The 15858-nt window shown below is 46.8% G+C and overlaps 2 protein-coding genes across 2 annotated transcripts; both read right to left on the reverse strand.

Annotated features, from left to right (window-relative positions):
- Nucleotides 1-16: 16 nt before the first annotated feature.
- On the reverse strand, nt 17-7155 carry LOC133758788 (protocadherin alpha-10-like). The gene is made up of 2 exons (XM_062189932.1): nt 4711-7155; nt 17-46 (listed from the first exon to the last, which is right to left on the reverse strand). The coding sequence occupies exons 1-2, from the start codon at nt 7153-7155 to the stop codon at nt 17-19; spliced, it is 2475 nt and encodes an 824-aa protein (XP_062045916.1).
- Nucleotides 7156-11166: 4011 nt separating this feature from the next.
- Nucleotides 11167-15295, reverse strand: LOC133758790 (protocadherin alpha-10-like). The gene is given in 4 exon segments (XM_062189933.1): nt 11167-11271; nt 12512-14892; nt 14895-14976; nt 15278-15295. Coding segments are annotated over 4 exon segments (2586 nt in total).
- Between the last annotated feature and the right edge of the window lie 563 nt (nt 15296-15858).

Consider the following 15858-nt stretch of genomic DNA (forward strand, 5'->3'; position numbering starts at 1 on the left):
TGAATCTGCAATTCGCCTATGTTTTAGCTGTCTTTTCATCTACCACCTTTAAGAGTTAGGAGTAAAAAAGTTATACAAAGGAAGTTTTGAGTAGAAAGGGATTCTCAATAAATACCACTCAAGTTTGAATATATTTTTATATCTTTCAAAGATTTATTTATTTATTTTTATTATGAAAGAGTTACGGGGAGGGAGGAACAGAGAGAGAAACTCTTCCATCCACTGGTTCACTCCAGAAACCAGGAACATTATCTGCATCTCCCACATAATTGCAGGGGCCCAAACACTTAGACTACCATACACTGCCTTTCTCAGGACATCAGCAGGGAGCTGGATCAGAAGTGGAGCAGCCAAGACTTGAACTGGTGCCTGATAAGGCATAATGGTGGCTTTTCCCCCTATGCCACAATGCTGGCCCCTTTAGTTTTTTTGTTTGTTTTTTTGTTTTGTTTTTAATTATTTGAGAGGAGAGAAAAAGAGAGCTCCTATCTGGTGGCTAACTCCTTGACAATAGGCTGCTAGGGCTGGGCAATACTCAAGCTAGGAGCTGGGAGTAAAATCCAGATCTCCCACATGAGTAGCAGGGACTCAAATAACTGAGCTAGCATCACTTGCATTAACAGGAAGCTGGAGTCAGGAGCTGAGAGTAGGACTTTAACCCAGGTACCCTAATATGAGATGTAGGCACCTTATCTAGCACCTCAAACACCAGGCAAAACACCCTTCTCTTTTGTAGTTTTTATGGTTCATCATCAACCTTAAAATACTGCAGTGGCATATGAAAAAATTATCACATTGATGTTAACATTTTTCATTATCATAACTTTTTAAATCTATACATATTCTATTACTAATTAGATATTTTGTTCCACTTTTATCCTAATGCTAGTATTCTTACTAAAGTAAATGCAGAATTTCCTATTGAAAACATACAAATGCAGGCATATCAACTTCTATGGCACTGAATTCTGTTACGCATCTATAACCATAGGAGCCTTTAACAAAAAATGTAACATTAAGCAAGATAATAGAATCTTTAATATGATATTTGAGGTTTGCAGCAAGTCAACTTTATTTTGGACAAAAGAAAGCAACAAATATCTAACCAGCTTATTATGGTAACTGAGGATTGAGGTGTTATAAGGCAACGCGGAGTCAACCAAGGTAGAGAATGGAACACACAAAAAAATTTTATCTACGAGAGATGATTGCATCACATGTTGAATTAAAACCAGATGTTAATTTAGGTATCAAGTTCCAAAACTACCGTATTTTGTGAATATGTAAAGTGACACCGGGTGAATACCAAGTCCAAAATATAGTTGGATATAGTTATCACTTAATAATGCATTTTGGATTTTGGCTGTGGTACTTCATGTCACCATCTCAATCAGCTCCTATAGAAAAGATTATGCTATCTTTGAATTCATCTTTGGATATAGGCTTAGCGTGTGGATATAAACTATTATCAAGAAGTCATACTAACATCACCATTGACACTGACTTTGCAAATTCAAGTGAGGATTAAAAAACCATGTGTCTGACCCTCATGGAATCAATCTAGTTAACTTTCTACCTACAGTGACATATTAAAGTGCGTAGTTTAATGTCCTACTACCCTGTATCATCCACTAATATTCAATATGAGGCTACTGACACAGAAATAAATCTTGAAGCCGTTCTAAGAAACCCAGAAGTTTCTTCAAAATCAACAGATTGGAAATACACTATTCAACCACTGAATCAGCAAAATTACAGGATTTGTTTAATCATACTGACTCTGCTGTATCATGGCTTATTCAAGTAAACATAGTGATTCAGCCACAACATTTTTAATTTAGCAAAAAGCAGCTCATCCAACAACAAGACTGAAGAAGACTGAACCGAGAAAGACCTATACACATCTAAAGTTTTCCACTAGAAATTTAGGCCTTTAAAGCTGTTATTGAAGTATATAACACTGTAAATTTTTTAAAAATCATATTATTGGCCGGCGCCGTGGCTCAATAGGCTAATCCTCCGCCTTGCGGCACCGGCACACCGGGTTCTAGTCCCGGTCGGGGCACCGATCCTGTCCCGGTTGCCCCTCTTCCAGGCCAGCTCTCTGCTGTGGCCAGGGAGTGCAGTGGAGGATGGCTCAAGTGCTTGGGCCCTGCACCCCATGGGAGACCAGGAGAAGCACCTGGCTCCTGCCTTCGGATCAGCGCAGTGCGCTGGCCGCAGCGCGCCTGCCGCGGCGGCCATTGGAGGGTGAACCAACGGCAAAAAGAAGACCTTTCTCTCTATCTCTCTCTCTCACTGTCCACTCTGCCTGTCAAAAAAAAAGAAAAAAAATCATATTATTACTTACATTTATCCAAAATATTATCCTCACCCACAACAACAAAAACAACAACAAAACAGTCATTTTTGTACATGGTATTTGGCTTTGGTATTCTGCATGATTATTGAGAACCACTATATTCTGATTTTTCTCATATTTGAAATGATTCTACTTACTTAAATCACTTCCACAGTGATTTTACACCATGTCCACTTCTTTTAAAGCAGCTCTTATTTACAAATGAACATGTAAATACCTATCTTAATGTGGCATTGACTGAAGCAAGTGATAATGACGATCATGAACTCATCTAAAAAAATCACTAAAAAATTCTTAATGCCCATCTTAGTTATGGCATGGCACAAAACTGATGATTGTAATAACGAGAAAAGACTGCTGGAGGAAAGTTCTAAGTTACAGTGACTGAAAGAATGGCACTGGAATGCAAAAGATATGCCTTTGAAGATCAACACCATCATGTACTATTTGAATGGAACTGAAAGAGAAAGCTAAATATCTCAGCTTCTCTTAGCTCATCTTTAAAATGTGGATACTCATATATACATATATACACTACTTCATACACTACTATAAAAATCAAATGAAATAATGTTTCCTAAGTCCCTCACACCATGTCTAACAAAGAGAAACAACTCACACAATGGCAGTTTATAATAGCTAGTAACCAAGTGTGCTCTTGTTCTACAGATGTGTGTGCAGAGAATCCTAGCACCACGGTCAGGATGTAGGGCATGACTTTCCATTTTCTAAAGATTTTCCAGAAGTTCGCCTTCACATAAATCATATTTCCATGTAGAAAGTAGCCACAAACACCACCTCAGCATTTATATTAGCTTTACCCCATCTATAACATGGTTGCCACATGCAAATCTGTATAATTTATTTCCTCACATGACAGAATTAAAAGGTATTCCATCAGTAATTAGATCCAAAAGCAACAAAATAACCTTCAGCATATTTGACAAACATCCTTAAATCTCTCAATAAAACTTTTGTGGGATCCATTTAGAGAAAATAATCCATGTACACATACTACTGAGGAAAAAAACGTTTTGCAAATGTGTCTAGAAGATATCAACTTAAATTCCAAGGTGTGGTCAACACCTCAGATGTCAGGTGGAAGTGCTTGACTGACCTTTCATAGTTCTTAGGCTTAACTTATTCAAAGCAACATCACTGTGAAGAGACAATGCAGCTTAGTGACCACAGGCAATGGAAGCATCCTTCACCATATGAGAAGCCTTTCTCAAAGCAAAAAAAAAAAGTGTGAATTTTCACACTCTAAAATATTTCCATAGAGTCTCAGGATAGATACCAAGAATAGAGAAATAATGAGATTGATCAATGTGCAAGTGAATTTTCTAAATAGGAAGAGCTCAACAAATTAAACTGGAGGAGAGCGACAATGAGTTCACCAAGGAATTAAGCAGAACTGACATTGTAGGAAATAAACAACAAGAACAATTGAAGACTGGGAAGAAAATGAACAATAAATGTTAAGATTGAAGACAAAAAAGGAAAACTACCTCCAAAGCAAAGTCAAAACTCCTCCCACCACAACCACCATCTCATTAAAGTATGACGTTGATTGTAAAGAAACAGAATTGTTTGTAAAACGAAACTGCCTCAGCCCTGCAAATCCCCACTAGTCACAGATAAATTCACAGACTGTAGGAGGCCAAGGCTTTAAATATCTTTTTCACTAAATAAAATAAATTATGAAATTAAATACTATCAGTAATTTTGAATGCGTGCATAGTAAGGAGAAAACATCCATAAGGCTAAGAAAATGGATGGAAAGGATGATTTTGCTGCAAAATTCAGAAGTTCGTTTCAGCCTAGCCCATGCCCTACATTTCCCCCTTATTACCTTTGCCGCTTATTATCCTTTCCCCTTATTATCCTTTTAAAAATATTTTAAAGAAATCTGTTTCCATGTTCTTTAAAGGCTAGAGAGATATTTTTCACTAAATCACTACCCAAATGCCCACCACAACCAGGACTGAACCATGCCCCGGCCAACAGCCCTTAAGTGATTCCGGCTCTCCTTCACGTGAGTGCTTGGGTATCTGCTCTGTCAAGTATTTGCTCTGTCACTTGCAGCCTCTCAAAGTACACATTAGGAGGAAGCTGGATCTGAAGCTTAAAGGGTAGCCTGGATAGGAACCCCGTACTCTGATATGGGGAGGAGACATAACAAGGAGTCACTCAACAGCTGTACCAAATGCCAGGGCCTCCAGGATATATGAAATAAATCATACCAAGACAGAACTAAGTATAAAAGCAAAGCACTTAACTAGATTAATAAACTAGTGTGTGACTGAAACTAGTAGAGATGAGAAATACCCAAGGGTTGCTGTACTTACATTCCCGAAAATCTCCTGTTGGACTCCACTGTCCGCAGAACTGGATTCAGGAGGAACACTGGGGCTGAAGGCCATGAGGTCGGCCTTGGGCACGCCCTCGTCGCCGCTCACCCGCTGCCGCCTCCGCTGCGAGCACGACCAGCTCCCCACCGCGCTCGCGCACACCAGCGCCGGCTGCCCCGGCCCGCACGCGCCCTCCGCGGCCGGCACCCAGCACCACAGCGCCGTCCACACCACCAGCGTCAGCACCAGCAGGCTGCTCACGGCGCAGATGGCCACGATAAGGGACGCGTTCACGTCCAGCAGCGCCGCCGCGCCGCCCGCCGCCGCCGCCGCCGCACCCGCCCGCGACGAGGACGCCGCCGCCGCCGCCGCTTGCCCGCTGTCCACCAGCGACAGCAGCACCGTGGCCGTGGCCGTCAGCGCGGGCTCGCCGTGGTCCTTCACCAGCACCAGCAGCCGCTGGCGCGCCAAGTCCGCCTCGTCCAGGCTGCGCGTCGTGCTGATCTCGCCCGTGTACAGCCCCACGCGGAACGGGAGCCGCGCCCCGCCCGCCGCAGCCGACGCCGCCCCAGCCGCATTCGCATTCGCATTGGGCGCCGCCTGCAGCTCGTACGACAGCCACGCGTTGTAGCCGGCGTCCGCGTCCACCGCGCGCACCTTCGCCACCACGTGGCCCGCGCCCGCCGACCGCGACACCCACACCGGCACCGCCTCGCTCGCCGGCCCGCCCGCGCCCCGCGGCAGCACCCACGGCGCGTGGTCGTTCTCGTCCAGCACGAACACCTGCAGCGTCACGTTGCTGCCCAGCGCCGGCACGCCCGCGTCGCGCGCGCTCACCTCGAAGCGCAGCAGCTCCAGCTCCTCGCGGTCCAGCGGCTGCAGCGCGTGCACGCGCCCGCTCTCCGCGTGCACCGACACGTAGCTCGACAGCAGGCGCTCGCCCACGCGCCGCTCCACCAGCGAGTACGACACGCGCGCGTTCTCCCGCGCGTCCGCGTCGCGCGCCGACACCGTCACCAGGTGGCAGCCCGGCGCGTTGTTCTCCCTCACGAACACCGTGTACTCGGCCTGCGCGAACGCGGGCGCGTTGTCGTTCACGTCCGCCACCTCCACCCACACGCTGGCCGACGCCCGCAGCGCCGGCGAGCCCGCGTCGCGCGCCGTCACCACCACGCCGTAGCCCGACACCAGCTCGCGGTCCAGCCCGCTCTCCAGCACCAGCGAGTAGTAGTTCCTGAAGGTCGACAGCAGCCGGAAGGGCACGTCGGGCGTCAGGGCACAGCTCACCTGCCCGTTGGCGCCCGAGTCGCGGTCGGACACGCTGACCAGGGCGACCACCGTGCCCACCGGAGCGTCCTCCGGGACCGGCAGTGATATGGAGGTCACCACTAACTCCGGAGCGTTATCGTTGACGTCCACGACTTCTATCAAGACGGTACAGTGACCAAACATCGGGGGATTGCCTTTGTCAACCGCTTCTATTTGGATCTTCCATAACTGGGTTTCTTCAAAATCTATCTTCCCATTTACTTTTATGTCTCCACTGACCGAATCTATGTGAAAATAGGCTTCTAAACGAGGCGAGACCTCGGTGGTGAAAGAATACAGAACGTGACCATTGGAACCTTCATCCGGGTCGGAGGCGTTCAGGCTGATCACCAGGGTTCCGTTGGAGGAGTTCTCCGGCAACTTCACGCGGTAGAGTGATTTGTCAAACACGGGGGCGTTGTCGTTGGCGTCCAACACCGTGATGCGCAACTCCACGCTGCCCGTCAGCTCAGGCTTGCCCCCGTCCGTTGCCCTGAGCACCAGCAGCAGCTCTGAAGTCACTTCTCTATCTAAAGACTTTTTTAATACCAGTTTGACAGGATTTACCTGTTCCGTACTGGTCGGCACATCCAGCGAGAAATACTCACTGGGGCTCAGCGTGTAAGTCAGCTGCGCGTTGCTGCCGACGTCTGCGTCCGAGGCTCCCTCTAGCGAAAAGTGAGAGTCAAGAGCCCTCGCTTCAGAAATGAACAGATTCTTCCTTGTCGCCGGGAACACGGGTGGGTTGTCGTTGATGTCCCTCACCTCCACCTCCACGTGGAACACCTGCAGCGGCCGCTCCACCACCACCTCCAGGTGCACGCTGCACTCCGCGCTCCGCCCGCACAGCGCCTCGCGGTCCATCCGCGCGTTCACGAACAGGATGCCGTTCTGCACGTTCACCTCCAGCAGGTCCCCGCCGGCCCGGGACGCCACCCGGAACAGGCGCGGCACCAGCTCGGCCAGCGGCAGCCCCAGGTCCTGCGCCAGGCGGCCCACGAACGTGCCGTGCTGGGCCTCCTCGGGGACCGAGTAGCGCAGCTGGGCGCTGCCCGCCCGCCAGGCTGCCAGCAGCAGGAGCCAGGGCAGCAGGCGCCGGGCTCCCCGGCCGCTTCGTCGGGTCGCAGCCAGCATTGTTCCTCGGTTGGCAAAGCTCTGTTTCACGTCTGAAAGATACAGCTCCTTTGAGATCTCGCCTTTGCTTCTTTGCTCCTGGGCTCCCCGCTCATTTTAATATGGGTGCGTTTGTGGTGTAAAGCACCGGAACAGCGGAGCTTCTTTCTGAACCGCAAAGAATCTGGTTTTCTTTTGTTGAAACGATACTCTCCTTGGAGAACAACGACATCCAGTGGCTCAAAACGTAAGTGCCTTTGATTTCCTGGTACACACTTACCTTACTTTTTTCCTGATGCCTTCATATTTGTCCTTCTGTTGATTGTAGGGTTTGAAGTGTTTCCCTACACATATGTTTTTATGTGTTATCATCAGATCTTCAAGGGCAGTTTTATCTTACAAATTAGAATTCAAGAAATTCTCCTATATGTAAACATCTAAGCATAGTATCATCACTAACCATATTATCATGTCTGCAAATAATATCATATTTGTAAAATACTAGTGATTGTGTGTTTTCCTAAGAAACTGATAATTTTGGAATGGCTTCTTAGAAAGTCTATTCTTAACACTCTATAGTTTTCTATTATTTAATATTTACAGTATGTTGTTACTCTCAACATTTGGTCCAAATGTGTAGAGGATAACTCAAAATGCAAATTCTTTAAGTTATCACCTCAACATAAATGGGATTATTGGTTCATACCAAGATTTCCTTACTTTCATGTTAACGAATTTACCCAGTACTGACACACAGAAACGCTAAGTTTATTTCTGAGACTTTGTCTCACTATACAACTTCAATGTGCACTATATTCATTGCTTATTTGGCAAAGATAGTCTTTTTCTCATCTAAAAAAAAACACTGATCGGGAATTTAAATGATATTTTCCTTTTTATCCCACTTGATTCCAGAATTTTTTGATGAGACTGGAATAAAAGATTATTCCATTCATTCACTCAAGTGTATTTTCCTGCTTTTATCTCGGATATTAAAACTTACATACCAAGTTGCATAAAACTTTTACCAGTGTCAGTAAAGTTTATCAGTGCTGCCTTAAAGAAAAAAAAAAGTTTTACTCATTCTCATGATTGTGAAGAACCAACTATTCAACATCTGAATTCTTCCCAGAAAATTGAACACATTGAAAAACCCCAAATTTCCCTACTAAAAAACAACTATAAATGGATGTATTAGAAAGTATTAAGTTTTAAATAACATTGAGCTTCACTCTTTATTTGAACACTTTTCAAAATGCAATTCAATTACTATAAATGCATGCCAGAGATTTACAGTTCTAATTATAATTATCTTTATTGTAGGAGACATAAATTCTAGACCAACAAAATGGACAAAGAACAAGGCAAGAAAAATATTATCACAGTGAGGTGACTAAATTCAGAGAGATGACTAAGAAATTTAACCCCACCCCTTATATTTTTGCTGTCTAAAATGATATAGTCCATTTGAGATGACTCCTTACTTAAATGAAGTCCTATTCCATTTTGAGCTTGATGGACTGCTTCATAAATTATATAAACATAACTTGTAAAGTCCCCAATTCTAAGGTCTTCATTTAGCTAATAACTGCATTATAGCAATAAAGCTATGAGTTGATTACACATCTCAAAAGACTATCACAAACTCTGTGTCAGTGAGAACTGAAAGCAATTGTGACTGACTTGTTTTAACTTCATCTAATAAAGAGCATGTTAAACATGACTGCAGAAGTATGATATTATAGTTTTAAAATAAATGTACTCATTCCTCTATTGGCAAGGATGTGAAAAACTAGCCTTGATCCGAGAGATTTTTCTGGTTTTCTGCCTCTGAATTAAATGAAGGAAATGGTCTATAAAATTTTATTTTTTTATGTTAATGACTCTGTGAGACTCAGCCTGAAATCAGTAATATTTGTCTTTGTGATCTCTCAACTTCTCATTCTGAGCTCTCCCATCATTACCTTCACTTTCCTCAACTCCCCCTTCACAGAACTTAGAATCAGCATGCTGCTGAATAAAACACTAATTTGTTATGTCAACCTTTTGTGAATATTATGTTAACCTATTTTTGAATATGTGTACTTTTAAAGAATATGTTCAAAAAGAACAAAGTCAGTAAATAGGACTAAACTAGCAAGCATAATTCTGTATTCTCTGAATAACTCAGATGAAGACAATCTTTTACTAGGACTGCTCTGTTGAGGTTGCACACGAATCCTATAAAGGGCCAGCAGAGAAGGCAGATGTAGGCAAAAGGAACTGGATGTTTGCTACATGGAGTCAAGTACAGGGCATGACAGATTTCAGAACATCAAGAAGCACTTAAGTATCCAAGTAATTCACAGACACAATTTTTCATTTGGTAATGGGAAGTTACAATATATACTCTAGGGAATGAGGAAAGATCTACCTATGTATTGCTTTTATGAACTTTTAACTGTATCTTCTTTGGTTGTACACTCTAAAGATATTGCTCTGAGTTTAATCAAAGACTGTCTTGCAAAAGAAACTAATAATATTTTTAAAACTGCTGAAAGAAAAAAGTGGTAAAACATCAGAAAGCTGAAAAATACTCAATATATCTATACCTATTATAAAAATGTAGAATTATAATACCAAAGATAGCCAATATCATAGATATGCAATGATTAGCAGTCTCTCTCTCTCTCTCTCTCTCTCTCTCTCTCTCTCTCTCTTTTTTTACAGGCAGAGTGGACACTGAGAGTGAGAGACAGAGAGAAAGGTTTTCCTTTTCCATTGGTTCACCCCCAATGGCCACTGCAGCCAACTCACCACGCTGACCCCAAGCCAGGAGCCAGGTGCTTCCTCCTGGTCTCCCATGCGGGTGCAGGGCCCAAGGACTTGGGCCATCCTCCACTGCACTCCTGGGCCACAGCAGAGAGCTGGACAGGAAGAGGAGCGACCGGATAGAATCCAGCATACCAACTGGGACTAGAACCCAGGGTGCCGGCGCCACAGGCATAGGATTATCCTATTGAGCTGTGGCGCCGGCCCTGTCTTTTAAAGTTAGGAGACCAAACAAGTATATCTTCACCTTGGAGGTTAAATTTCTACTTATCATTTACACTACAAGACTAGAAACTGGAGCTGACTTTGTGGTGCACTTGGGTATGCTGCTTTGCCATATGAGCACCTGTTCCAGTCTCAGCTGCTCTGCTTCCCATCCAGCTCCCTACTAATGCTCCTGGGAAAGCAGTGGAAGATGACCCAGTTACTGAGGCCCCTGTCACCCATGTCTGAGACCCCAATGGAGTTCAAGTCTCCTGGATTTAGCTTGGCCCAGCCCAGGCCTTTATGACCATTTGAGAAGTAAACCAGAAGATGGAAGATTGATGTCTCTCTCTCTCTTCCTCTCTCTCTCTCTCCCTCCTCAACCTCTCCCTCCCTCTCTCCTTTTCAAATAAATAAATACTCTTAAAAAGAGCAGGCCGGTGCCGTGCCATGGCTCAACAGGCTAATGCTCCGCCTAGTGGCGCTGGCACACCAGGTTCTAGTCCTGGTCGGGGCGCCAGATTCTGTTCCGGTTGCCCCTCTTCCAGGCCAGCTCTCTGCTATGGCCTGGGAAGGCAGTGGAGAATGGCCCAAGTGCTTGGGCCCTGCACCCCATGGGAGACCAGGATAAGCACCTGGCTCCTGCCTTTGGATCAGCGCTGCGCACCGGCCATTGGAGGGTGAACCAACAGCAAAAGGAAAACCTTCCTCTCTGTCTCTCTCTCTCACTGTCCACTCTGCCTGCCAAAAAAAAAAAAAAAAAAAAGAGCAGACATTATATGATTGAAACGTACTACTGATGAATGCCCCTACAGAACTGAGATTTTACAATTTATAGGGGCCTTTACGAAGGGAAAGGAGGATCCACTGGTTTGTTATTCAGGAAAATTCTTTGCAAATATCTGAGGGGAAAGCACCTGTTTCATGAGCACACTGGATATAGTGAAAACTACACTTTATTTGTATTAATTGATCATCTATCATCTCTGAGGCTTGGAGACAGACCATGGGAGGTATTCACACTGAAGGCATTGCAATGCTTAAATTCTTGATGCAATTATTTTTTGTATGCTCATACTTGAAGATATCAGCTTTTATTGGAAACTGTTTATGAAGCACATACTGAAAAGCAAGTTCCATCAACATACTGAAACAGGAAGGAAAAAGTAATTGCTAAGATCCAGGGTGAACCTCACAAATCAGTCACTTTGGTATTTGTTCACACTGCAATTAATTTTTACAAATGAAATATGGGAATGAGATAGCAATCAATTTCACAAAACATAATGGAGAGTGTGGGTTTGTCACAATGCAATTTAATTAATGTGCATCTCTGAGTGGGTGTATATATGTGTGAGGGTGTCTGTATATATATATATATATATATATATATATATATATATATATATAAAACCTTCAACACAATTGCTTTAGGGTGACTACATAAGCAATTAAACTAAATTGCACTATATGATATGTGACTGGTATAAAATATTGTAAGAGAATAATTAAATTTTCTCCTCATACTTTTAATAGCCAAACAAAAGTAAGCATGTTCAATCTCCTTAACATTAAAAATTATTTTCCAATGCTCCTATTCATTAATATAATCATGACACCACCCTTAAAAGGAAGAATCAATACCTATTATAAGCAATGCCTAATGCCAACAGAGGAGGAGTTAATAAAGAATCACCAAGCTCTATCAAAACTATGAAACATTGTTTCCTACTAAGAAAAATGAGAAATACACAGTGGCACAGGCACCACTACAACTAAAAATGGTAAAGATTAAAGCTCAATATATTTAATGTAATTAATAAATCTGGTATATTTCTATCCATCAACTACCAATCTCTTGTAATACTGAAAACCAAGTGTAATGAATGGATGTTGAAAATGTAGTATATCATGCAGTATACAGTCTATTATAGGGGGAAAGCCATTTTTCACTGAAAAGAGTGCAGTCTTATTGTTAATACAATCTAGCCAAAATTTTAAATTGAAATTAAATATACATGCACTAAAACGCTAAGCTAGCAAATATTTGTGACTTTAAAAAGTGGTAATGAAAATAAATTATCAAAATTGCACAGATATACAACATTGATATTGGAGAATATTAAAATGTTCAGTATTTTCATCTTAAAGATCAATATCAAGCAAAGGATGGCACAATCAGGACAAGAGACAAAATCTAAAAATAAAATTCTGGAATAAACTACACTACAAAAGATATTGGCAGAATATTTGAGCATAAATGCTGTGTGTGCGATGAAAATATCCGAGAACTAAATATGAGAAAAACGCGATGAGACACTATACACAAAGAAAATCTGGAAATGAAAATAATACGACCCACCTTCCCAACCTGGTCGGGTCCAGCAGACGGATCTTCCGCTCCAGCGTCGACCATTGGACCCGGAGGAAGGCCAGGGCTGAAGGCCATGAGGTCGGCCTTGGGCGCGCCCTCGCCGCCGCTCACCCGCTGCCGCCTCCGCTGCGAGCACGACCAGCTCCCCACCGCGCTCGCGCACACCAGCGCCGGCTGCCCCGGCCCGCACGCGCCCTCCGCGGCCGGCGCCCAGCACCGCAGCGCCGTCCACACCACCAGCGTCAGCACCAGCAGGCTGCTCACGGCGCAGATGGCCACGATCAGGGACGCGTTCACGTCCAGCAGCGCCGCCGCGCCGCCCGCCGCCGCCGCCGCCGCACCCGCCCGCGACGAGGACGCCGCCGCCGCCGCCGCTTGCCCGCTGTCCACCAGCGACAGCAGCACCGTGGCCGTGGCCGTCAGCGCGGGCTCGCCGTGGTCCTTCACCAGCACCAGCAGCCGCTGGCGCGCCAAGTCCGCCTCGTCCAGGCTGCGCGTCGTGCTGATCTCGCCCGTGTACAGCCCCACGCGGAACGGGAGCCGCGCCCCGCCCGCCGCAGCCGACGCCGCCCCAGCCGCATTCGCATTCGCATTGGGCGCCGCCTGCAGCTCGTACGACAGCCACGCGTTGTAGCCGGCGTCCGCGTCCACCGCGCGCACCTTCGCCACCACGTGGCCCGCGCCCGCCGACCGCGACACCCACACCGGCACCGCCTCGCTCGCCGGCCCGCCCGCGCCCCGCGGCAGCACCCACGGCGCGTGGTCGTTCTCGTCCAGCACGAACACCTGCAGCGTCACGTTGCTGCCCAGCGCCGGCACGCCCGCGTCGCGCGCGCTCACCTCGAAGCGCAGCAGCTCCAGCTCCTCGCGGTCCAGCGGCTGCAGCGCGTGCACGCGCCCGCTCTCCGCGTGCACCGACACGTAGCTCGACAGCAGGCGCTCGCCCACGCGCCGCTCCACCAGCGAGTACGACACGCGCGCGTTCTCCCGCGCGTCCGCGTCGCGCGCCGACACCGTCACCAGGTGGCAGCCCGGCGCGTTGTTCTCCCTCACGAACACCGTGTACTCGGCCTGCGCGAACGCGGGCGCGTTGTCGTTCACGTCCGCCACCTCCACCCACACGCTGGCCGACGCCCGCAGCGCCGGCGAGCCCGCGTCGCGCGCCGTCACCACCACGCCGTAGCCCGACACCAGCTCGCGGTCCAGCCCGCTCTCCAGCACCAGCGAGTAGTAGTTCCTGAAGGTCGACAGCAGCCGGAAGGGCACGTCGGGCGTCAGGGCGCAGCTCACCTGCCCGTTGGCGCCCGAGTCGCGGTCCGAGACAGTGATGAGGGCGATCACCGTGCCCACGGGAGCGTCCTCGCGGACGGGCAGTGAAAGAGAAGTGACCACCACTTCGGGTGGATTATCATTTTCATCTAAGATTTCCACTAGGACGGTGCAGTGGCCAACCATGGGTGGGTTTCCTTTATCTGTGACATCCACGAGAATTTCATAGCTGTTGCTATCCTCGAAGTCAATAGCATCGTTTACTTTTATTTCTCCAGTCCTCTCGTTTATTGCGAATTTCTGTCTCACGACAGGAGGCACCAAAGAACTAAAGGAATACACCATTTCCTTGTTTACGCCCTCGTCGGCATCAGAGGCGTTCAGCCGCGTTACTAACGTTTGGTTCGCTGGGTTTTCGTACATTTTCACTTCGTAAACAGATCTGTCACACACCGGGGCGTTGTCGTTGGCGTCCAGCACCAGGATCAGCAGAGACACAGAGCCGCTCAGTTCCGGTTTGCCCCCGTCAGTTACCGTCAGTAACAACTCCAGCTGAGGAGTTTCCTCACGATCCAGCAGTTTTCGTAGAACGAGCACTGGGAATTTGCCTTTACCTCTTTTATTTATAACATCAAGAACGAAGAACTCGTTGGAAGCCAGCTTGTAAGTAAGCATTGCGTTCTCTCCAACGTCCGCATCCGACGCGCCCTCTAGCGGAAACCGCGAGTCCAGCAGTCTAGACTCGGGTATGGAGAGCTTTTGTTCCTTCACGGAGAACACGGGTGGGTTGTCGTTGATGTCCCTCACCTCCACCTCCACGTGGAACACCTGCAGCGGCCGCTCCACCACCACCTCCAGGTGCACGCTGCACTCCGCGCTCCGCCCGCACAGCGCCTCGCGGTCCATCCGCGCGTTCACGAACAGGATGCCGTTCTGCACGTTCACCTCCAGCAGGTCCCCGCCGGCCCGGGACGCCACCCGGAACAGGCGCGGCACCAGCTCGGCCAGCGGCAGCCCCAGGTCCTGCGCCAGGCGGCCCACGAACGTGCCGTGCTGGGCCTCCTCGGGGACCGAGTAGCGCAGCTGGGCGCTGCCCGCCCGCCAGGCTGCCAGCAGCAGGAGCCAGGGCAGCAGGCGCCGGGCTCCAGGGCCGCCAGATCTAGAGACCAAGGTCGCTGCTTGTTCTTGCGTCACAGACCAATAAATTAGCGACCTGGAACGCACACACGCTCTGAAATGTCCTCTTCGGTTTCCTGCTTCCATTTTTAATCCCGGTTGCTGAGATCTCAGATTTTAGTTACTTCCTAGTTCGTCAGAAACCGTGGGTTGAGCCTTTGTTCCGAAAAGCTCCTATTTTGTGGACGACAGCGACATCCGGTGGCTTAGTATGTAAGTACAAATCTTTGAATTTAACAAGTTTGCTTTCAGTTCCCTTTTAGCTCTACTTTTACGTAACCTTATCTCTATGGCCTTTCAAAGCCTTACCGTAAGTCTCTTGCACATGACAATAATGTTGATCCCACGTACGTTTTCATATATATGCTCAGAGAAGTAATTCTTCCACTAATCACAGATCATAGTTAGCTAAATTTAGAATGCCTTAACCTTTTACAGACTACTGAGTGTACTAGTGTTTTGGTGATTCCCAGTTTAGGTCTCTAAGTTATGAATCATAATTCCTTTCTCTTTGTCGTTACCTTGATATGAGATGCAGCTTACTTAGACATTAATCTCAAGCATGCACTGCCTGTGAGGTGTTTCCAACCCCTAAATTCCAGTATCACAAGAGCATAAAGAGATCCCTGCTTCATCATCAGACATGTCTCCACGTAGATTCCTATAATCTCACATGCTAGCCATGTGACTTTGGTTTTCTAACCATTTAATCTCTCCCTGTCTGTTTCTACTTTCACAACATTGGTGGGTAGTAGGTGGTTAAGTGAATTATGATGCTGTAAGGATCTAACACAGTACCTTAAACTGAGTGAGCACTTCATCAATGCAAAGTATTCTCAGGCTTTATGTTGTCCACATTTGTTTTTCATGATGCTCAAGACCAAATCTGT

Source organism: Lepus europaeus, chromosome 4 (assembly GCF_033115175.1).
Source record: "Lepus europaeus isolate LE1 chromosome 4, mLepTim1.pri, whole genome shotgun sequence".
Taxonomy (NCBI): Eukaryota; Metazoa; Chordata; class Mammalia; order Lagomorpha; family Leporidae; genus Lepus; species Lepus europaeus.

Excerpts from the sequence above, each read along its gene's own strand:
- LOC133758788 (XM_062189932.1), bottom strand. The coding sequence starts at position 7,155 with ATGCTGGCTGCGACCCGACGAAGCGGCCGGGGAGCCCGGCGCCTGCTG. Across the intron at positions 47-4,710 it reads AACAGGAGATTTTCGGGAAT|GTGGTAGATGAAAAGACAGC; the intron begins GTAAGTACAGCA and ends TAACTCTTAAAG.